The following is a 22,592-nucleotide window of genomic DNA, read 5'->3' as shown; positions in this document are numbered from 1 at the left end:
ACCATGCCCATGGTTCTCACTATGGGGCATGGTTCTGCTGTAGCCCATTCCTCTCTGACATTGTATAACCTATTGCTGTCCCACCATTTTGTAACTAGTTAAAAACAAAACAAAAGCAAAACACTGTTACTCTTTCCCATCTCGAAGGCCCCATTCCCAAATACAGTTGCAAGCTCTGGGTGGGTAGCGTTATGACTGCTGTCCTTTAGAACTCCAGAGCTCCAAAAATGTGCCTGGTGCTCAGGGCCGGTCCCAGACAGGCCGGGGCCTTTGGGCACAAGCTTGCCCTGGTGCTCCCCTTCCACGATTCACAGCAGGATCACTGCCGCAAATTGCACACCAAGAGCTCCAGAGCCCCCACCATTCCCTTGCTTCTTCAACCTACCTTTCTCAGCTGTTGTGCGGTGGTGCGTGCAGCGCTGCCCTTAACCAAGATGGTGGCTGAGTTTCCCTAAGGGGCTGAAGCCTCTGCCACCATCTTGGCTGATGGCATGCATGTGTGCTGCGCATGCGCATTCCTGCCGTGAGCCAAGATGGCGGCAGAGGCTTCAGCCCGTTAGGGAAACTTGGCCACCATCTTCGTTAAGGGCAGAGCTGTGCGTGCAACCATGCAACAGCTGAGAAAGGTAGGTTGAAGAAGCAAGGGAATGGTGGCGGCTCCAGAGCTCTCGCCATGTGATTCGCAGCAGCGATCCTGCCACAAATCGCGGAAGGGAAGTGGAGGGGCCCCTGAGGTGCACCTGTAGCCCCAGGGGCCCTCAGCCAGGGCCCTATTTGGCCGCCCTTTGCAGCCGGCCCTGCTGGTGCTGTTCTTACTTGAGGTTCAGAGTGGCAGATGCCTTGATGGTATGCTCTTTCCACTCTCTCCCTTGCATCTTTTAATCTGCCAGAAAATACAGAGGGGTGTATGTGACACTAATCCAGAGGTTGCCCACCCAGCTCCTGCAGGTATGCCGGTGCATCCACAAGTATCTCCAATAGCACCCACAAATGGTCTCAGTAAATATCCCTCAAAAAGCCACAATGTACAAGAGACTGTTTCCTCTTCTTGCTTCATTATTGTTTGCAGTGGCCCAGAGTCTCATGGAATATACATGGAATATGCCCTCTTAAACATGCCCACATTTCATTGGATACCTAAACCTCCTTCTGTTCTGTTCTGAAAATTGGAGAGGTGCAAAGAGCTTATATCTGCAAACAGTGGCTTATTATTAATTAATTAATTAATTAATTAATTTTTTTATACCACCCTTCATCACGAGACCCTAGGGTGGTTTACAGCATAGAAAATAACAAACAATATGCTGATAATTAACATAATATCTATGGAAATGGAAATGGACTGCCTTCAAGTCGATCCCAACTTATGGCGACCCTTTGAATAGGGTTTTCGTGTGCAGTGACTGGCCCAAGGTCACCCAGTGAGCTTCATGGCTGTGTGGGGATTCGAGCCCTGGTCTCCCAGGTTGTAGTCTAACACTCTAACCACTACGCCACACTGGCTCTCCTAATATCTATACCATACAAAATTAAAGTAATTATAAGAAGAAATATATAATAAAATACAAAATATTAGATTCAGCTGTAAAAGATAGTACAAATATAACATCAACAAACTAGGAAACAAGGGAAGGGAATAATGTAGGTGCCTTCCCCACCACCACCACCACTGATGTAGAGGCAAGCCTTTTGTGTTCCTGTCTCTCTTTCGGCCTTTTTAGATGTGGCATTTGGGTTATGCCACACCCCACAACCACCATTTTGTGTTATGCCCCACCCCCTACAGCAGCCATATTGTGACTGACACCCAAGTTTCCAAAATTCCAAATGTGCCCGCTATATTATGCTTGCCTATCTATCCTTACCATGTCATGTTTTGTATATGAGGGGGTGGGAGAGAGGAACAACTTCTCCAGCTCCTACTTGTCTCACTTGGCTGCTCAGAATGTTTGGTGCAGTGCGTCCTTCTGTGCACGCCACAAAAGAAGTGGGGTGAGGAGAAGTTAAGCTGCTTAACATACATTGGTCAAATGGAGCAAAGGAAAGTGCTGAATTGGAATTTAGGAATCCTAATAAATGCATGAAGGTTTTGAACACATTGCAGTATTCCCAATCCCATAAAATGTTGTTGGAAATGGGGCCTATTCAGTCTAAACCCCTTTCCCCCCACTATTTATCCCTGAAGGAAGCCACTAAATTTAGAGCAAAACTCCCCTGTGAAACTCAAGGAGGATAACACGAGGCCTGCGTGAGAGGGAGGAGGAATTACCCTCTGCCTTTTCCTAATAACATCCCAATTTGAAACTCTTGCATGTTTATTACAAGACCTATTACTCCCCTGCAAGGACAAAAGAATCTCAAAAGTAAATTGTCACGGCCTCAACAAAAGGGGAAAGGAAGCTCTCATGAGTGTTTGAAATCAAATAAATCTCTTGAAACCTACCTTATAAAGGAAGATCGATACAAGATTTGGAATTCAGATGAAACTAAGGAGAATATCCATGAGAATGTCCCTCTATCTAATTATTATCTACTTAGGTTTGTAAGATGACTCCTAATTGTATGCTGTACTGTATTTGAGTTGTATTATATATTGTTTTGTGATTTATTTATTTCTTGTATTTTTTGCTTGGTATATTGCTTTGATTTTTCTTTTTGTACTATGATCTTTATTTTGTATACGTTTTTGAAATTTTTTTGTAAGGCTCTGAGTTTCATTCTGAAAAAAGTGACTAATAAATATCACTAATAATAATAGACCAGTGCTACCAAAAGGGGGAAGAAGGCAATATGTCTGCTCAAAATACATAGACCCATAATCCCTCAGTTTCCAAAGGTGAGGCTTCAGACTGGAACTCTGCCATTTTGAGAGATGCCTTTTCTTCCAAGCACAGTCCAAACATGGTTCCTTTTTCCAAAGCTTTTCTTGAAGCAAGCCGGGTATGAATAGATATTAAAGCCACTTAGCATTGTGGATAAAAGTTATTCACTTTCCAGTAGTGTGGTGTCTCTTTTCTCTCCCCAATCAAACAGTTTATTATTTTTTTCTGCATAATGTATACCAGAAGACATTTGGGCCTGTTCTCAAAGTAAAAGGCCATCTGTTTCAAGGAAGCCATCTTCTCCTCCGGAAGACTTCCTAAAAATAAACCGAACAAGAGTGGCCTATGCTGCAATGAAATCTGCATGGGTTCTCTTTGTTCTAGATTTGGGATTGTGTTTTTTTGTTCAGCTTGTTCTTTGAAGAAAGTGCCCTGCTTCCTGTAATTTGACCCCCAGGTCTTTTTGAGTTTCACATGCTGGTATTAGATTAGATTAATAAGAATACTAGGTCATTCTTTTTAATTTTCCTTGGCTGTGAGTGTTGCATGTAGCTACAAGGATGCCTTTGTAATGAAACATTCAATTATGTGGCTCTTTAAAAGAAGGCGTCGCAGTTTTGGCTGCATCAAGATACCAGTTTGGTTAGGATGAAACTAAATGGGAGGCATGTGGATGAGTCAATCAAACTTCAATGGCATTTGTAATCAGAGGGAGTGTAGCATTGACACTAGCAGTGCAATCGTCTGCATGTTTCCTCTGTAGTAAGTTCTGTGTTCAGTGAGGGTTATTCCAGGTAAGTGCGAGTAGGACTGGAACCTCAGCTTTGTTCTTCCCTGTGATTGTATCTTGGAAGCCTGTCTTGTAATAATTTCTTTGAATATGGCTGCAGTCCTAGCACCTCTTACTTAGGAGTAAGTCCCAATGAATTCAACAGGACTTCTGTTTAGACATGGTTAGGATTTGTGCCATACAACTGCTTATTCTTCTTTGTGTATTATTTCCTTCAATGTTCAATGGGTTTTTGTTAAGTATTGCATTTCACAATTTTTATGAATGCCACTTTTGTTTATTTTTACCTCACTCTTCGCCCCCAGAAAGCTTCATAAAATCAAGACAGTCCTTTCCCTTCAGGTTTTAATCTACAATACATAAAACAAAGGGGGAAATGAATGAGGAGGAAAAATGATTGTGTAATGACCCGCTGGAATGGAAATGGTTCAAGGAGTGGGGGAATTAAATAGAGTTGGTCTCTGAGAAGAGTTGAAGGAATGGTTCCTTCTGGGTGATATTTGAGAGAAGGAGGAAACCGATGGAGCTGGTCTCTCTCTCCGGGACACCAAAGAAATAGCCCTGTAGTACCACCTCTCCTGCTGCTGCATCCTCTTGCTCCACCAATACTCTGAATCCTCAAAACAGGCAGATTACCTTTAGGGCAGGCATGAGTAATCTGGTGCCCTCCAGATGACAACTTGAAGTCTATGTGGCCAATAGTTAGGGACAGTGGGAGTTATAATCCAGCCATATCTGGAAGACCACAGGTTTTCCCATCCCTGCCTGAGAGGAAAAAGGGCTCTCTAGGCCACTGTTATTCAATCTTGGGTCCATAGATGTTGTTGGACTTCAACTCGGCGCCTATTGAAGACTTTCCTCTTTCAACAAGCCTTTTAAGTTGAGACCTATCCCAGTCTGCATCTCTGTTGGAATTGCTTTTTAATATGTTCTTAAACTTACTTTTTAAAAAAAAATTAATCTTAGAAGATGTTTTGATAGCTTTTTTAAGTAATGTTTTTGAAGATGTTTTGTTTTAATGTGTTCAAGTTTGTTTTTATGATGTTTTTATGTTTTTATAATAATAATAATAAAATTTTATTTCTAGGCCGCCTATCTGGCCGAATTAACGGTCACTCTAGGTGGCGTACATAGACTAAAATATCACATAGAGTAAAATAGAACATATAATACAAAACAACAATAAGTATACTCAAGCCAAACCTACCCCCATCATACAAAAATTTAAACTAAATTAGACAGAGGTCTCGAATACCTGCCTAAAAAACCATGTTTTCAGTTCTCGGCGGAAGCCTGTCAGGGAGGGGGCATGGCGGAGATCATAAGGCAGAGAGTTCCAGAGGGCGGGGGCCACAATTGAAAATGCCCTCTCTCTGGTCCGCACCAGCTTAGCTGTTTTGACTGGTGGGACCGAGAGAAGGTCTTGGGAGGCTGATCTCATTTGGCGGCCTATCTGGTGATGCTGAAGGTGTTCCTTTAGATAAACTGGACCAAAACCATGTAGGGCTTTAAAGGTTAAAACCAACACCTTGAATTGGGCCCGGTAAACAACTGGTAGCCAGTGCAGATCTTTAAGTACTGGAGTGATATGGTCTCGGCGGCGGCTGTTCTTGATCAGATGTGCCGCCGCGTTCTGTACCAGCTGTAATTTCCGGACCGTCTTCAAGGGTAGCCCCACGTAGAGCGCATTACAATAGTCTAAGCGAGAGGAGACCAGGGCATGTACCACCCGTGGGAGCAGATGGACAGGGAGGTAGGGTCGCAGCCTTTGTATGCTGTTGTTGGCTGCCCTGGGCTCCCGCTGGGAGGAAGGGCGGGATATAAATCAAATAATAATAACAACTCCCATCATCCTTGGCCATTGGCTAAGCTGGCTGGGGATGATGGGAGTTGTAGCCTGACAACATCTGGGAACCCAAGGTAGAAGAACACTTCTCTAGGCTGTAGCTAAAATTAAATTAATGTGTATATTACCAAGGCCTTTTGAGATATTGATGGAGGTGTAACAGAGGTTGCAATTTTATACCGAAAAGCTACTGGTGAGGAAGAACCCATTTGTAGAGAGTTTTTATTCCCCTCTAGCAGCAGCACCTCACAACCAATGTAGCCTCAAAATTTAATGAGACTTTCAAAAACTCTTAGACAATTTTAATCAGTGGTACTATTGCTAAAGCTGTGGAACCCAGTTCTATGTGTGTTTGCTCAAAAGTAAGTCTCACCCTGTTAAATGTATTTATTCTCAGGAAAATGGGGTTAAGATTGAAGTCTTACAATACAAACTTGAGCATGTTTACTCAGAAGTTAATTCTATGGAGTTCAATGTTACTACTCCTGACAAGTGTGCATAGGATTGCAGGTGGGCCACGCAACTCTAGTTGGTCGATCTACGGAATAAAGTATGGAACTTTCATATAAACAGGAGTATGAACCAAGTCATCCTCTTTTGATAAAAAACACAGATTAATTGTTACTCTAAGCATATGTTATATGAAAAGAATCCTTAATACATTTTAAAAATCTAGAACCATTTAAGACAGTAGTTTGCCAATTACTGTAAATTCCATTTGTTCTGGAAATTGCATTCTTTTTTGTAGGCTATAGTTCATTCATACGCCTTACCTGGAAATTGTCTGTCTGTCATTTTGTTGTTGCTAGTCATTCCTGTAGTTTGGATTGCATCACCTGGTTCAGTGTCACCTGATCTTACATCTGCCAAATTATAAAAGATGTGCCTCAGTATTATGTAGTGTGAATTCTACAAATCTGGTGTTCACCAGTATTGTATATGATGAGATGATAAATCTATTCTATTGGATGGAGATATATATTTAGTTCATTAATACTCATAGAATATTGTTCCTCATCATTACTATGTGTGGAAAAACATTTGTAAGTGAATGAACCCATTTATCAATAGCCAGATATTTGACACACCAGTCTGGCACTGTGAATGACTGAGTGCACTTGTTTGTATGGCAGGTGTTATTCCTCCCCTGTGCTGCACAGAGAACATGCCCCAACTATCGCCATTTTCAGGTTCCTGTCTTTGGCAGGCCAGTGTCTCCCCTTTTGTACCCATTTTTGCCTTGGGGGTGCCTTCTTAAAATGTTGTTAGTGTACTAACTCACATTCTTCAGGCTTCAGCATTTTCTCCAGAGTGTCTAAAGCTTGCGACTCTCTCGATGTTAGACTACAAGTCTGTCATCCCTGGCCCCTGCCATGCTGGCTGGGGTTCAATGTAAGCTGGAGTCCAAAAGGGTTACAAGTTCACCATCTCTGCTCTAGAGATTAAATTTTAGCTGGATATGGATGCATCTTGCCATTAGTGCCCACCTATATTATCTTGCCTTTTAATGCACACCTATATTCAGTGAACACTTATAAATGCATATGCATAAACACTATGGCAACAATGCACAGCTTGCAACTGCTGAGGTGCATTTTGAACTGTTAGGTTTCTGTTGGAGGACGCTGTCTTTGCCAGCAAATAACTCTGTGAAAGCATAAGAATGTGATCTGAAACCTTGCATATGCAGAGCCTTCTCTTTGGTATATGCACACCTGCTCTAATGCAAGACCATCTGTAAGTGACTGTCACCTACTTAAAATTTGCATTTTGAGAGATATAGAGAATACTGCTCAAAAACGAGCAAATTTAAATATAGCCAAGAATGCGGAAGTGCCCTCCGAAAAGTAGAATAGCTGTCAGAAGAGGAATCTTGTTCTACAGGCTGAAGATGTCCAACAACTTTTGTGGTTACATATTTCTTCCTTCTGGCAATTATTGGGTGGGGATGTTGCTGGCGTAGTCACCCACCCTCGTTTTCCTTTAACATACAGATTCAGGTTTCTTTCCTAAATTAAAGCAGATCAAAATGGCATTTTGATGGAGACAAATGGGGGTTTCATACAGTCTTTGAAAAACAGAAAGACAGTATTGGCAAACTGAGAGGAGGTGCCTTTAATAATGAGGTTTTTACACATTTATTAGCTACATAGTGAACTCACTGAAATCCGTGAAGTTAAGTTCATAGATTTCAATGGAACTACTCTACGTAACATTGAATATTGCATAAAGAATTTGGATTGAATAATCCAAATTGATGTAGAAAAGCTTGTTTCCCTGGCCTTTTTACCTTTTGCACTTGTATCCTTTGTTTGTGTCCTTAGAAGGGAAACATGACTGTGATAAAGTTTGAGGTAGTGGGTGAAAAGGTTATGTGGAACCCTCTGCTTCCACCCCACCCCACCCCAAGGAATGATGGCAGCTAGACTGGCTAGTAACTTTCCCACTGCAGTCCTTTCCTATTTGCACATCAGGAAACAGAATGTAATCGGGTTAAGAGTTCTAATTAAACACACAAACTTCCTCATCAGAAGAACGATACTTTTCAAGATCATGGATGTAAGATGTTCTCTTCCATGACACGTGCAAGCTGTCCTAGTTAGGAGTTTCAAGTACAGACAACCACTCCACCCTTTGTGTTACAAATAAGATTGTTTCCAATGATGGCTAGCCAGATGCTTCCAGGAAGCCCCTATAAGCATGGAATAAAGGCATTGGTCTTCTCTGGTTGTTTGTCCTCAGCATCTGATACTGCCTCAAAAGATGGAGATTCTATTTAGCTATTATGGCTAGTAACTGCCAATAAATTAAATTCATTGAGGCTATGTCTAAATCCCCTTTTACAGCCATCTAACCTAGGGGCCATCACTACATTTTGTAGCAACTGCCATAAATTCATTGTGTGTCGTGTATAATAAATGCTTTCTTTGGTCTTTCCTTGAAACTGCAGCTAATTATTTTCATTGCGTAACCCCCAAGTTCTAGTGCTTGCTGGCATCTTGCTACTTTATTGAAAAACTGTAAGCCCATCTTAACTACCACCAGCTATAATGACTTCTCCAGCCTTTGTTGAAGGAAATATCTGACTACATTTTTTACTTCCTCTATTAAAAAGCGCAGCTGTATGAAATATAGTGAGCTCATTAAGTAATAAAGTTTCATGTATGTTAAAAATATTGCAAGGATAGTAATTCCTGCATGGAAGTATCACTCAAAGGCAAGCTGCCTTCTGGAAGCCCCAACCTCGGACCAAGTCTGATACTTTTTTTCGAACATGTTTTGTTCAAGTAAGCTGTCCCCACTTTAATAGTTGCCAATACACATAAATGAATGAGGAACTGTGGGTGTACCTCAAAACTTAGATTTTTGGACAAATGACACTTAAGCGCACTCACTCACTCAGTCTATTGCCCTAGCATTGTATCCAATCTTACTTAATATGCTCTGTGTGTGTGAACAAATCAGTACAGTAGGGCCCCGTTTTACGGTGTTCCGTTTTCCAGTGTTCCGTTGATTCAGCGGCTTTCAATTAGGGGAAATTCCCTGTTTTAAAGCCAATTTTGCGCGACGCGACCCATTATAGTCAATGGGTTCTGCTTTACGGCAATTTGCGCTTTACGGCGGGGGCCTGGTCCCTAACCCGCCGTATAAGCGGGGCCCTACTGTATACAAATGAATAAGTAGAGATGGATAAACTTCTTCAGTTCATGTTGGCTTGGCTTAGAAATTAACTATACTGTTTCCCTCCCCCCGTCCAACCCAATCTGACCTAGGGAGGGGGAGCTTGTCCATCTCTTATTCATTTGTATATTGCAGTAACTGACAGAAGGAAGAGTGATTTGTGGGAGGAAAAACCCAGTGCTGGGCCAAACTTTATGCTTGGGAGTTTCATCTGGGATAGTTTCTCAGTGGCATGATAGTGCCATGTGGGGTGACCCAAAGCTTCTTTTGGGCGTTCACCCTACTTTTGTATTCATTTAGTATACATTGGCATGGGCCTAAATGTTTGTGCCAAAGCGAAGGATTGTTCTGGACAGAAGGCAATGGTCTCCTGTTGCATAGTAGTCTTATAATTTGGGAGTACCTAAAGCTTATTTTGAGGTGCACACCTCTAGTTTCATATTCCTTTATATGTATAACAATTTACATAGATGAACCAAGTAGGGTAACATTTGGCTATCTAGATTGGCAAATTCAGTGCATTTTTTTCACTCAGGAACTCTAGGCTACCACTAATTCTCCCCCACCCTGAATGTTGTCCTATGCTTATATAAGGTTGTTGGATGTTGTTATTTTATACCTGGATTTCATATTAATTATTACATTGTCACATAGATATGGTATGTTTTCATGTTTTGCCTGTTTGCACCTTTTCGCGTTGTAAGGATAATTGTTTTTTTCCAAAATCAGAAATTGGTTGAAACTTTAATCTGTGGAAATTCAATGGGTTTTCTCCCTGGTTTATTAACATGCCTAAAAGCATTTGCAGTGTCGCATACATAAAAGAGAGCGGGTGATATCCATTTAAGTCATACGTAAAGGAGACACACTGAAATTAATGAAGAACTCTGTTGTTTTCAATGGCTCTGCTCTGAGTATGACTCATCTATTGCTAGAAAGAGAGTGCAGCTTCTAAGTGCAGTAGCTGTTGTGTTTCCACTAGAGGTCTGTCATTCACCACTGATCAATTTTAATTTTAGTATTGTTAGGAAGAAAAGCAACATTTAGGCAAGAGACACAGTAAATTAAATGTTTGCATCTCTTATTATTGGAACACTATCACTTCTTTGAGCCTTTGGTTGGCTGGACAAGAGTATTGAAGTGCAGAAACAGTTATAATGCTGGGCTTTTAAGCTTGCGTTAATATGTGTTAAAGTTGTGTGGGTCTCAAATGGTGGTTCTAACACCTGTCAAGGATAAGAAAGTACCTAGTCAACGAACATTTGGCAATCAGCTGAACAGGTATCTCAGGTTACTTTTTATTCTCTCCAGATGTCAACAAATGCACCGAACATGTTTTTTAAAGGGAAAGGCCCGCTGAAAATCTGCATAATTTTATTCTAAGCATAAGATTCGATTGATTGTTGTATACATATGTCATGATCAGTTGTAGTCCTGTGTAAAGGCTAATGGTTCCAGATGGAGATGTATACAGTATCTCTATCTGTATTAAGAAACTAATCCTGGTAATGGGTCCCAGATGAGCACTGTTGAAATTGATATGACTCGACCCCATGTGGACCTCAGGAGTGAAAGCCTGAGTGTAGTATTTGATCATGTGAATAGGCTCTCTGTATCACACAAAAGTATACCCAGAGTTATCTCCTTTTTTCCCTTTTTTTAAGAGCAGTGTTTTTCAATCCTTTTATGGTTGAGGAACTCCGGTAACATGTCATGATATCCTGTGGAAATCTGACTCCCTCTGCCCACCCTCCCATCTCAGCCAATACTATCTAGAGGGGCATCCATGTTAGTCAGTTGCAGCAAAAACAACTAAGTCATACTTGGAGTGAACCCATTGAAATGAATGGGCATGATTGACTGGAGCCCATAGATTTCAGTGGGTCTGCTCTGAAATGACTTAGATGGATACAAGCCACACGTCCTTATTTTTTTTATTTATAATAAAACATTTAGCTTTATTTGTTTTATTTATTGTTTATCAAAGTGTTTATATAACATCCTTTTGCAAAGCATCAGTGTACAGCAATATGAAAAACTTTAAAAGCAATACAAAGCAATCATAAAAAAGACTGGCTACTCAAGAAAGTTTTTAAACTGCATATGCCTGTCAGCATTTTAGCCAATAATATCCATCTCACTTTCCTCCAAAAGCTGTTTACATAGATCCTCCTCTCCAATGATGACTTTCCCATCACCCCTGTACTTAATAGTAAATTTAACTCTTATATTTCAGAACCAAATGCAGTGCCATCATCCTGCCATGCAAAATTAAAATAAATTGCAACACATACCCTGCTTGGTTTGTCCCACAGCTCACAAGGAGGACATTTGGAAGATTTAGCACTGTAGTAGTAGTAGTAGTAGTAGTAGTAGTAATTTTATTTCGGTCAAAGTCCAACAAATATAAAATAGACAGCATCAGAAATGCAGTGTGCAGAAAGCAGAAGCGGACCAAAAAATACCTGCAGCACTGATAATAATATATACACACGATTAGCACTGTGGGACTGAGGGCTCATCTGCACAGTGATTTACTGTGTCTTTGGTGCTACTCACATGGTTCACATGATGTTACCGGCAAAGAGAAGCTATCGCCCAATTCCCCCCCCCCCCGTAAATCCGTACTAACCCAAACCGCTGATAATACAAAAAGGGGAGAAAAAAAGTCCTCACTCCATTTCTCTAGTGATTGCAGACACTTTGCTTCAATACTCTTAGGTGGGTGTGTCAGTCGTTCCCCTCTCCACACCCACTATCTCCTCCCTTCTTTCATTTTGCTTTCTGTGGGCTGACAACCAACTTCCGGCAGCACTCCTCCATTCTGCTGGCCTTTTTTTATGCTGCTGCAAATGGTGCCTTTATTTTCTTTTTCCCTTAAATTGTGCGTAAAAGGGTAACACTGCTGAAAGATTTGTGTCCAGCTGTATTGTACCAGCCATAAGCAGGGAAAACACAGATATTCACAGTTCTGGGTAGTTTTTAAAGAACCTACTGCAGCTGGTAGGACATACTGAGCAGTCAGTCACCTAACAACCAGCGGGAGTAGAAATGTACTGTATAATTAGAGTGCAGGGCCACAAGGAAACATCCTTCTCAGAGGAATACCTAGTGTGAATGGAAAAAACCGATTGGCAACTAACATTGAGCAGGAACTGCGGACAATGCGAATCAATTGCAAAGATAAAAGAAATGTATTTGCTACAAATAAATGCTCCTGTGTAGATGAGCCCTGAATGTCTCAAGATGCACCCTGAGATTAGACTGGGCCATGTGTTACTCATAGACACTCCCACTCATGGCGTGGTGGTGGGAAGTGGCTGGTGAAAGGGGTACAAGAAAAGTACTTGAAGTAGAAAGTTGAAAACCTTTGCAGTTTTCCTGCTTGGAGAACCTTGATTGAAAAGCACTGCCTTAGGCTGCAATCCTGGATGCGCTTACCTGAGCAATTCCCATTGAACCAAATAGATTTTACACCTGAGTAGACATGCATAGAATTGCACTGCCAGACTTTGGTGGATTTCATTCTAGTGGCCCATCTGCATGATATTTCCTCTGGTTTGTGGATGAATACAGTAATGATGTAATTTTTTTTGTTATAGCAGAACAAAAAATGTTATTTGGTGCTGCCTCTGATGGGAATGGTTTTTGTTTGTTTTGTTTGCAGGTCTTCATTGCTGTAAACTGCCTCAGTACAGACTTCTCATCTCAGAAAGGTGTTAAAGGGCTTCCTCTGAATCTTCAGATTGACACCTACAGCTACAACAACAGGAGCAACAAACCTGTCCACAGAGCTTACTGCCAGATTAAAGTATTTTGTGACAAGGTAAAGCTGCAGAAGACTGTAAAACAATGACTTTAGGAATGTTGTCTCAATTTAGTTTAATTTAGCCAGTCAACTCTATTATTTTATAACACCTGCAAAAATTAATAAAAATATCCCTTTGCCTTTTGGATGTTAAGGTGATCTCTGTTACCTTTTGGATCTTTTTGAGATTCATTAAATGCTGTATTATTTCCAGACTTGGGTGAGGGAGAAATCACTTGGAAAGGATAAGAAATGAAAAGTCTCAAATGTACACAACGCTAATACTATGAACTTTCCATTTCAAACAGAAAATTATGAATACAGCTAGGCTTTCCTGTGAGGTTTTGAATAAAATGGCTAGCCAACCAAAATGAATAATTCTGCAGGCTAGTTATCACCGTAATGTCAGTGATTGTTCTGCTTGTTTTAAAAAAGTTTATTATCACAAACCTAATATAATTAATGCATTTTCATTCCTATAAAACATTTAGAAATTTGTGGAAACCAGAGAGATAATTTATTTATTGTTTTGGTATGTGTATAGATTTATTGTGGAGGTTCTCAGCTATTATTATTAACTACCCACTCTTCACGCAGAGGTCCCAGGTTGGGTTACAAGTTACAACAACCTTAAAAATACAGTGTTAAAAACAATTAAAAGCAACCAGAATGTTAGGAACATAGCAATGTGGCTTATCTAGTTTATGAGCTCTGGCCTATTTAGTTTCTCTCCCAGTGACTTTTGATGTTTCTTCACCATCTGGGTTGAGAGGCCATTCTGTCCTGCAGATCCTGTCCCCATTAACAAAAAATGTAATGCAAAATCCAAGTAGTAAGACATTAACAATCAAGGCCCATCTGTTTTTTATCTTAGTTTTGTTGATCAAGGCTCCTCACTTTAGAGAGAAACAATGAAGCCCAGGCCAAATGAGTCTGTTTTAAAGCACAGTTCAATCTCCATATCTTTTGATCAGCTTACAAAATGCAAGTTTACAAGAACAAGCTTCCATCTTCTTAATTTGGGGTTTCTGTGGCTACACTTCTGCATCTTTCTTTGCCTGCTGTAGCCAATAATTTAATGTAATACATTATCCCACTAGTTGCCTCTAAGTACCTCTACAGCCAGGCACTTAGAAGGAGTTGTAAATGATGCTTGATGTGTCTGTGCACACCGTGTACCAGCCAACTTCTCACCTGAAGGAGAGGCAAATTTTCTCAAAATTGCCTCTCCTTCCCTGTAAGTTCCTGTCTGCGCTTTTTATGTGCACAATTCACACAAGCAAAAAAGCATAGGAAGTATTGTAAGCAAGCACCCCACTTGGAGGAGGAATTGGGCAAAAAGTTGAGATTGTTACATGAGATCAATATACATGCATATCTTTTGCTGTATGTATTTGTTGGGGAAAGCCACAGCCTATGCAGAGCGTACTGTATATTCAAGTAGTAGTAGTAGAAGAAGAAGATCACAGGCTTGATAAAATTTACTGTAAAGGGTAACAAAGTAAGAACTAGCATTCATAACAAGTTGAAGAAGATATAGCAGTTAAACAAGATATAATATTTTAAAAAATTACCACCTGCTCAGTAATAATCATATTAGTCATCTCAGAAAAATGCTCAAGAGGGTCTCTAAAGACCAACCTGGAAACAGTCTCCAGAGAGGATAGATTATATGTTCTCTAACCTCCTGGTAATAACTACAGTTAAATAACACATGGATGACGGTTTCCACCTCGGTATGATTACAGGATCATATGTCTTTAAAGGGAACTCTAGGAAATCTGTCATTCAAAAGTTTTGAAAGTAGAACATTAAAACAATGAAATAGCTCTGCTCTTTATTTAGACACTGATAAAAATTTTTAAAGGGCATGTAACAAATTAATGTCAAATCTAAATACATCCCTGCCTAGTTTTCTGAATGAGGCAAACCAATTTATTCTGGATTAAATATCACTTTATCTGTGTGGGTTCCCTGTGTATTTAACTAACTACTTAAAGCTTATTATCTTGAATCTTGTCACTCATAGTGAGGGACATGAGCAATTAATGCTTGCAGCTATTTTTTGACTTGGATCCCCCCAAAGACAGGCTCAATTTTTGATAATGGTTTATAAAACCCTATACAGCTTGGGACCAGGATACCTGAAAGACCATCTTATCCCTTATATACCCAGTCGATCACTGCGCTCTGCAGGTGAGGGCCTCCTGTAGATATTATCTTATCAGGAGGTCTGTTCCACACAACATAGGAAATGGACCTTTAGTGTAGTGGGGCCTACCCTGTGGAATCCCTCCCCTTAAATATTAGACAGGTGCCATTATATTTTCAGTGCCTACTGAAGACCTTCCTCTTTCAACAAACCTTTTAAGTAGAGACCTTATCCCAGTCTGCATCTGTGTTGGAATTGCTTTTTAATATATTTTTTAAACCTTTTAAAAGATGTTTTTAACACTTTTTTAGGTAGCACGGGTGGCTGGCATCCAAAAAGGCAGAGATAAGGGGGGGGACCCCCAGATGCCGGGGACAAAGGAATGTGAGTATAAAATTCCAAATTGATTTATTGAGAGAATGAGCCCAATGCATTTTGGCCACATAAAACTCAGACTTCGTCAGGGGCAAACGTGAAATCTGTATCCAAACTCGTCTTTTAAACAAATTGTAGAAATATTGCAAAAAGCTTTAGACTAATTCGGCACGTATGAAGTGAATCAGGTGAATATGCTTTTTGCAATATTTGTACAATTTGTTTAAAAGACTACTTTGGATACAGATTTCACGTTTGCCCCTGACGAAGGCCGAGGTTTATGTGGCCGAAACGCGTTGGGTTCATTCTCTCAATAAATCGATTTGGAATTTTTTACTCACATTCCTTTGTCTCCAGCATCTTGGGGTCCCCCCCCTTATCTCTTTTAAAGCTTTTTAAAAAATGTTTTTAAAGATGTTTTGTTTTAATATGTTTTTAATTATTGTTGTATTTTAATATATTTTGAAGTCTTTTTATGATGTTTTAAAGTGTTTTTAGTGCTTTTGTTTGCTGTCCTGGGCTCCTACTGGGAGAAAGGACAGGATATAAATCAAATCAATCAAATAAATAAATAAAAATCTGTACTTGGTTGTGATATACATTTCCAATGTCCAAAATACTGCAAGCCTTGCTCTGACATCAGAAAAAAAATCTTTATTGATTATAATATGCAGATACCAGTTATATTGGCTGTGAGCTTCAACAGTAGCAACTTTCTTGTCTACCATCCTTTAAAACAGCTGCAAAGGTTACTAGTAGTGACTATTGCCATATTATCCCATACTGATTTGAACTTTGCATGGACTGGGTTTCAAGTGCAATGACTTCTGGTTGACTTGAGGAAGATGTTTGAACTTGACTGACTTCTGCAGTGTCTGACCTGGGAGGGACCAGGGACACTGACCTTAGGGGAGGAAAACCAAGTATCTGAAAATGTATTTTCCTCTCTTTATCTGACAGGGGGCAGAGAGGAAGATTAGGGATGAGGAACGAAAGCAAAGCAAAAGAAAAGGCAAGTGCACTGACCCCAGCTCCCAGCTGAATGCCTGTAAGTAGAAAATAATTTAGAGGAAAATTTCAACTAAATCTTACTTGAAATTCAGACAATGACATAAAACACCTTTTCTCTTAAAGGGGAGAGATTCTGACTTGAGACAATAAAGCTGTTGGTAGAATTGGACCTTTATTTAGCCCTGTGATAAGGTGGACATGTTCAGCTTGGGGAGAGATGGTTAAGTAAGGAAACACAACTTTCATGTAATTGCACTGAGGAATGTAATGCCACCTGGGAAACTATAACTGCCATTGACAGCGTTTCCTGAGGAAGAGGTGGTGATGGAGATGCTTGAATAAATTCATTTTTTGAAATTGTGATTTGGTAGAATATTTTAGTGTTCTTTGGGGCATCAAAACGTACATTTATCTCCTGCTTAAGGGCCCAGCAGGGCCCTCAAGATGCCATCTGAAATAAAATATCATACCACGCTTTTTAGTTGTGATTAAAAAACAGAGTCAAAGACCGGGCTTTACAGAGAGATGGGAGTTCCATGGGACAAACTAAGAACCTAAGAAGAGTCCTGCTGGATCAGACCAGAGGTCCACTAATCCAGCATTGAATTCTCACAGTAGCAATTGGATGTCTATGGGGAACCTGCAAGCAGAATATGAGTGCAACAGCACTCTTCCTACTTGTGGACTATTGCCTTTGAGATCATAATATAATAGATCAGTGGCATCTAACAGTTTTTTCATACCTGCCAAAATTGTGGCTACTCTGTTAACATTTTTGCCACATGACAAAAAAACCCTGTTATTGAGGGTAGAAAAATACACAATGTTTTGCATTATTTATTGATAAAATTAGTGAGAAATCTCATATATCTTTTCCTTAACTAGTGCAGGGAAATCAGGCATAAAATCAGTTAGACTACATCTCAGTTCTGCTTCCAAATTTTCTTCCAACATCTGTGGCCTGTATATGTGCTGTTTGAAAACGATGGCCGTATATGGACTCTGCCCACAGCGCAAGTGCATTTTGCAGTGTATAGGATCACAGGATGAATCTATGATTGTTAAGGGCAGAGGGTAGGCCCTACGTTGAACTGGTACATGTACCAAAGGATTTTATTAAAAGTTTTATTAAAAATATAGGTGGTAGAAGTAGAGCACCAATTCACCACAGGTCAATCAATAGCTGTTTCGACACATGTGGTGAGTGACAAACATGTTGGACATCAGGGTAATAGACCAAGGTGGCCTGCTAATTTTTACAGCAGTACCGTGGTGGTGGAAATCTCAAATCCAATCCCAGGATCTCTATACTACTATGTTCCAGTTGGCAAGCAGCCCTGAAACAGGCTCTTCTTCAGAAAGTTGGGATCTCAACACAGGACTCCTAAATCCAAATTTCACTCTCTATACCCTGGACCACATGGTTTTCATATTAAAACTGAAAGCTCTGGGCATCTCCCTGATCTTCCTGCTCTTTTCCATACCAGAAAATCCCCACAGGAGCCATTTTTCTTCAGCTATTTCAGAGGAACATTTGGGGTTCTGATACATGTGTGTGTCTGTGTCTGCTTATATGACTCTATCTATCTATGACAATAAACAAGCACATTGACAAGTTTTTAAATTTATTTTTTAAATTGTGTTTTAAATTGTTTTTTGTGTTTTAAAATTTGTATATTTGTTTTTAAAGTTTTTAATTGCTGTAAACCGCCCAAAGAGCTTTGGCTATGAGGCGGTATATAAATGTAATAAATAAATAAATAAATAAATAAAGTGAGTGTTAAGGAATGTGGTGTGTGTGTAACATCTTTAACACTCCTTGTTTTCTTTTTTCTTCCAGTTTCTGATGTCAAAGTGCCAATGCTTCCCTCCCACAAGCGTACAGATATCACTATTTTCAAGCCATTCATGGACCTTGATACTCAGCCAGTTCTCTTTATACCTGATGTTCACTATTCCAATCTTCAGCGTGGAGCTCATGTACGATTCCTCTTCGGTTTTGTGGTGGGGAGGGAGGATGGTAGGGAAAAAAGTATGAAGGTTATTTCTCATAGCGTAAAAAGTGCATTTGTGTATATGGGATACAGATCCTGAAGGTCATGATGCAAGCAGTGAGGGTACCTCAGTTTCTCGGCACCTAAAGCCAAAATTTCCTTCTCTCTGGAAAAGTGCTATTCCACCCCATATTGCCACCATGTCAACTAAAATGCAAAAACAAGAAGTTCAGATGCTTTTATTTTGTTTTATTTTATGAGGATATATTTACATCTCTCCATGTTTTGCCTTAACCTTGAGGTGACTCACAGTCAAGCAGCAAAAACAGAAGCACAACAAAATCAACAATAAAAAACCCATGGTAAAATAACAAGATCTAACCTTTACCAAACACACACACACCAATCTCAGAACAGTAGCTCACAGTGCCCCAAATGTCCTGTCAAAGAAAATAGTTTTTACATGCCCCCAGAAAACTACAATTGAGGGGCGCAGATGGCACTTTCCCTGGAAGGGCATTCCAAAGCCTTGGTGCCACCATGAAAAAGGATCTGCTCTGAGTAACCTCCTGCTGCACAATGAAGAAATCTGAAGCAGATTTTAATAAATGGGTAGATTGATATGGGAGAAGGCAATCCTTCAGATGCCCTGAATCCATACTATCTAGGGCTTTAAAGGTAATGACCAGCACTTTGCATTTGGCCCCAAAACAAACTGGCAGGCAGTGTAGCCTGTTTCAAAATTGGTATCGCATTCTTTCTGCAGCCAGCTCAAGTCAACAACCTAGCTATAATTTCCAAGGACTCTTCAGAAGTAACACTACATTGAACATATTATGGGTGGCCTTCAGTGCTCTCCCTAAGCATGCCCTTCCTCAGACTGCGTACTCTGTCTGTTCCCAAGCCACAACCCTCATTGGCCCAGCTCCACACTCTCCTTGAGCGATTTTGCCTGAAGTCTTTGAGCTGTGATAATGCCCCTTGTCTTGTTGAAGGGTGGAGAGAGGTGTGTGTGTATGTGGTGTTTAGAAACCTCTGACTTTCTGTGTGGTTAGAATGTAGCCTGCTCTGCAAAGGTAAAAATCTCACCTCTTCTTCCACTCACTTTTGTCTCTGACCCTGCCCACCACTGGGATGAGGCCCCTGGGAGGTCCCCCATTTCAGCTGAAAAAGGTTCATCACCACCTCTGTGTTATAGTAACCAAGGCTGGATGTGACTAAGGCATGAGTGACCACATGGCTAGGCTGTTTTTAATCTATGAAGCGCACAACTGAAGCTAGTAAGCATCCTAGCTGCTGCCATCTCCACCACCTGAGCATTCAGGAGCACAGCCCAATTAAAAAGCACCCCTGAAATTATGAACCTGAATCTTCAGTAGGAGTACCACCTGCCCCAACATTGGTTTTACATCTCCTCCAGAATTATTGACACTCCCTCTACCAACAGCATTTTCATCTGGATTAACAAGTGCAGTTTAATTCATTTCAGATCCCTATATGTGCTGATTTGGAATGCAGAAAGGCTTAGTTCTGATTCAGAACCCTTTAAAATAGTCCCCTACTGTAATGACAAGAAGCCCTCCCCCAGCAAAAGTGATTTATCATACTATATTTTATTTACCAAAATTTATCTCTCTCCTTTCCAGTCCATAGAGTCTTCAAGGTAGCTAAGAATTCAGTTTGCAAGTAATGTAAAATGCAACAGCAAACAACCCCAAAAACAACACAGCCCCAAAACTTAAGCACACAGCAGATATGAGTGGATCATATCAAATCAAGCAGTTCAGTATTATTTACCCTCAAAATATTGGTGCCAGGTAAACGTGTCTGGAGTTGGGGGATCACCATGGATTTTTACCTTATTCGGAGCCCTGAAAATCATGAATCTGCTCAGTGCTATACAGAAGTGGCATGGTCCTCTCTAAGTAAGAGAGAGAGGGATGACTAAGACAAAGGGAAGAAGGGAGAGAATGGATGTTGAGTAGCAGGGATATTGGGGGCTAAGGAGAGTGCTAAGTAGTAGGTGAGAATGTAGGAGAAGGGTGCTTGGCATCAGACAAACCCTTTGAAAGGAGTGGGTTTTGTAGACTTGGAAGATAGAGAGAAGGTGAGGAAGGGGGCAGTGGGCAGGAATCGCTTCAAGCTTGGGCAAACAGTGAGGTGGAAGACACCCCTGGGATTCTGATAAAGGAAGAAAGCAAACCAGTAGCAGATAATTGCCAAAGTACTTTTCTGCCAATTGCCAGGGTTGCTGGTATATGTGATGCTATTGTATTTCCTATGTTACTGATCAGTTGTCAACTCTGCACTAAAACATTTAAAACTAGCTTTTTTTTGTGTGTGCCCCTTCTAGGTCTTCCCTATCGCATCTGATGAACTGGAGGGTGAAGGAGGGTAAGATCTGTTACTGCTTCCCTATACTGGGGTTGCCAATTATTTTTTAAACGGGGATGCTTTGTTTTGTTCTGGTTATGGCAAGGATGGGGAACCTGTGATCCTCCAGATGTTACAGAATACAGCTCCCATCATACCTGATTATTGGCCAGTGCTGGCTGGGGGCCTAGGCTGAGGGAAATTTAAATAGCATCTAGAGGACCACAGATCCCCCAGATCCTGCGTTAAGTCGTAATCTCTCTTGTTGAAGAAGTGTAGTCCTGCCATAGAAGGTCACTCTAAATCATGATGGTAGAGAAGAATGCTGTTTCCACTAGTTCTTGCTTTTAAGCCGTTTGGCAAGCCACTCATGAGAGTGCACTCTGCCCCCAGACAAGTCAACAGACATTTCAAGGTGGAAGCAAAGGACAAATCTAACTTGCACTTAAAGAAGGTTGAGGCACCCTGGCTTCTGCTTCACAATTACTGGCTTACCCTGGAGCAATAAGAGGTGGAGAATTCATGCTCTTGTTGACCTAGAATTATGTGAATTCAGGAAATGTATGTTAAGCAACCTTGGGACCACCAGCAGTTCAATACCTGAGCTGATGTCAATTAACAGTGCATCATAGGGGGCGGTCCATAATTCAGTAGAAGAGCATATGGTCCCAGGTTTGTTCCTCACTATTTCTATTTAAAAGGTTGTCAGGATGCAGGTCATGTGAAAGACTGCCTTAGATCTTGGAGAGCTGCTGCCAGTTAGAGTAGATAGTACTAGGCTAGATGGACCATATAAGCCACCTTCATATGTTCACATTAGAATGAAAGAACATGTGTACCTTTTCAGGATGTGTACCTTTTCTGAGTATCATGGTGCCCCTTTTCTGTCAGGGTGGCCATAGACAATGTGCTGGTTTTGGATATGGGAGGTTAGCCACACATTCCCTTTGGCAATTTGCTTTCTATCAGCCTAACCTACCCTTGCTGAGTTGCACTGTGAAAAGCAGTAGAAGTACATATTGTCATCTTCCAATGAGATAGGATGGAAAAGTAATTCAGATGGCCAAGAAGCAAAGCACAATATCAGGACAAAGCAGTTCTGAAAATATGTGATGCTCTAGTTCAACCTTCCCCAACTTTTGATTCCCAGATGTTGTTGGACTCGCTGTAGTCAGCATGGACAATAATCAGGAAATATGAGAATTGCAGTCCCCCAACATCTGGGGATCCACGGCTGAGAAAGGCTGAACTCGATGGAGGATCCTCACACTAAGGGTAGGCAGGAACTCCTCGCAAGTTAACAGGAGTGTGTTAAATTGCCTCTTGCGTTCTTTGCAGTGGTTGCTGGTGTCTAACTATAGAACAGTCTAGGTCCTGCAACAGTGTATTCTGTGCTCTGTTTCCTTCTGAGGTCAGTGCTTTGAAACTTCACTGCTCTTAAAGATAGCTCTGGCTCCTGCTAACTGAAGTGGTGCTAGAACATTGGATGGATTGATTTGATTGCTTGACTGGTTTTCTTGTAGCTCTGCCATGAAGAGGGGGCCTTATATAAATGAAGATGATTTTGCTGCCATTCCAGTTAAACTGTCTCGAATAGAAGAACCAAAGAGAGGTAATGATACTACTAACAGGGAGAAGAAGAAAACCCTCTTTGCATTGTCCTTTGTAATAGTCCTGTACAGCTTCTAGAAGGGTGCATGTTTGTACTAGCTAATTCTGCTGGTGCATGAGCCAGGTCTC

At 40.8% G+C, this 22,592-nt stretch overlaps 1 protein-coding gene across 6 annotated transcripts in view; it reads left to right on the top strand.

Moving 5' to 3' along the window:
* Positions 1–22,592, top strand: part of GRHL1 (grainyhead like transcription factor 1) — an 81,131-nt gene that overhangs the window by 40,330 nt on the left and 18,209 nt on the right. For 5 of the 6 annotated variants that reach the window (XM_061622792.1, XM_061622793.1, XM_061622794.1 and 2 more), the window contains 5 exons: positions 12,807–12,965; positions 16,435–16,522; positions 18,326–18,465; positions 20,833–20,873; positions 22,376–22,464. In XM_061622792.1, the coding sequence (XP_061478776.1) occupies positions 12,807–12,965; positions 16,435–16,522; positions 18,326–18,465; positions 20,833–20,873; positions 22,376–22,464 (517 nt within the window). The remainder of the gene's footprint in view (positions 1–12,806; positions 12,966–16,434; positions 16,523–18,325; positions 18,466–20,832; positions 20,874–22,375; positions 22,465–22,592) is intronic. The other variant, XM_061622790.1, reaches the window with a different exon arrangement.

This window comes from Rhineura floridana, chromosome 4 (assembly GCF_030035675.1).
Source record: "Rhineura floridana isolate rRhiFlo1 chromosome 4, rRhiFlo1.hap2, whole genome shotgun sequence".
Lineage (NCBI taxonomy): Eukaryota > Metazoa > Chordata > Lepidosauria > Squamata > Rhineuridae > Rhineura > Rhineura floridana.
This window is presented reverse-complemented; position numbering and strand designations above follow the sequence as displayed.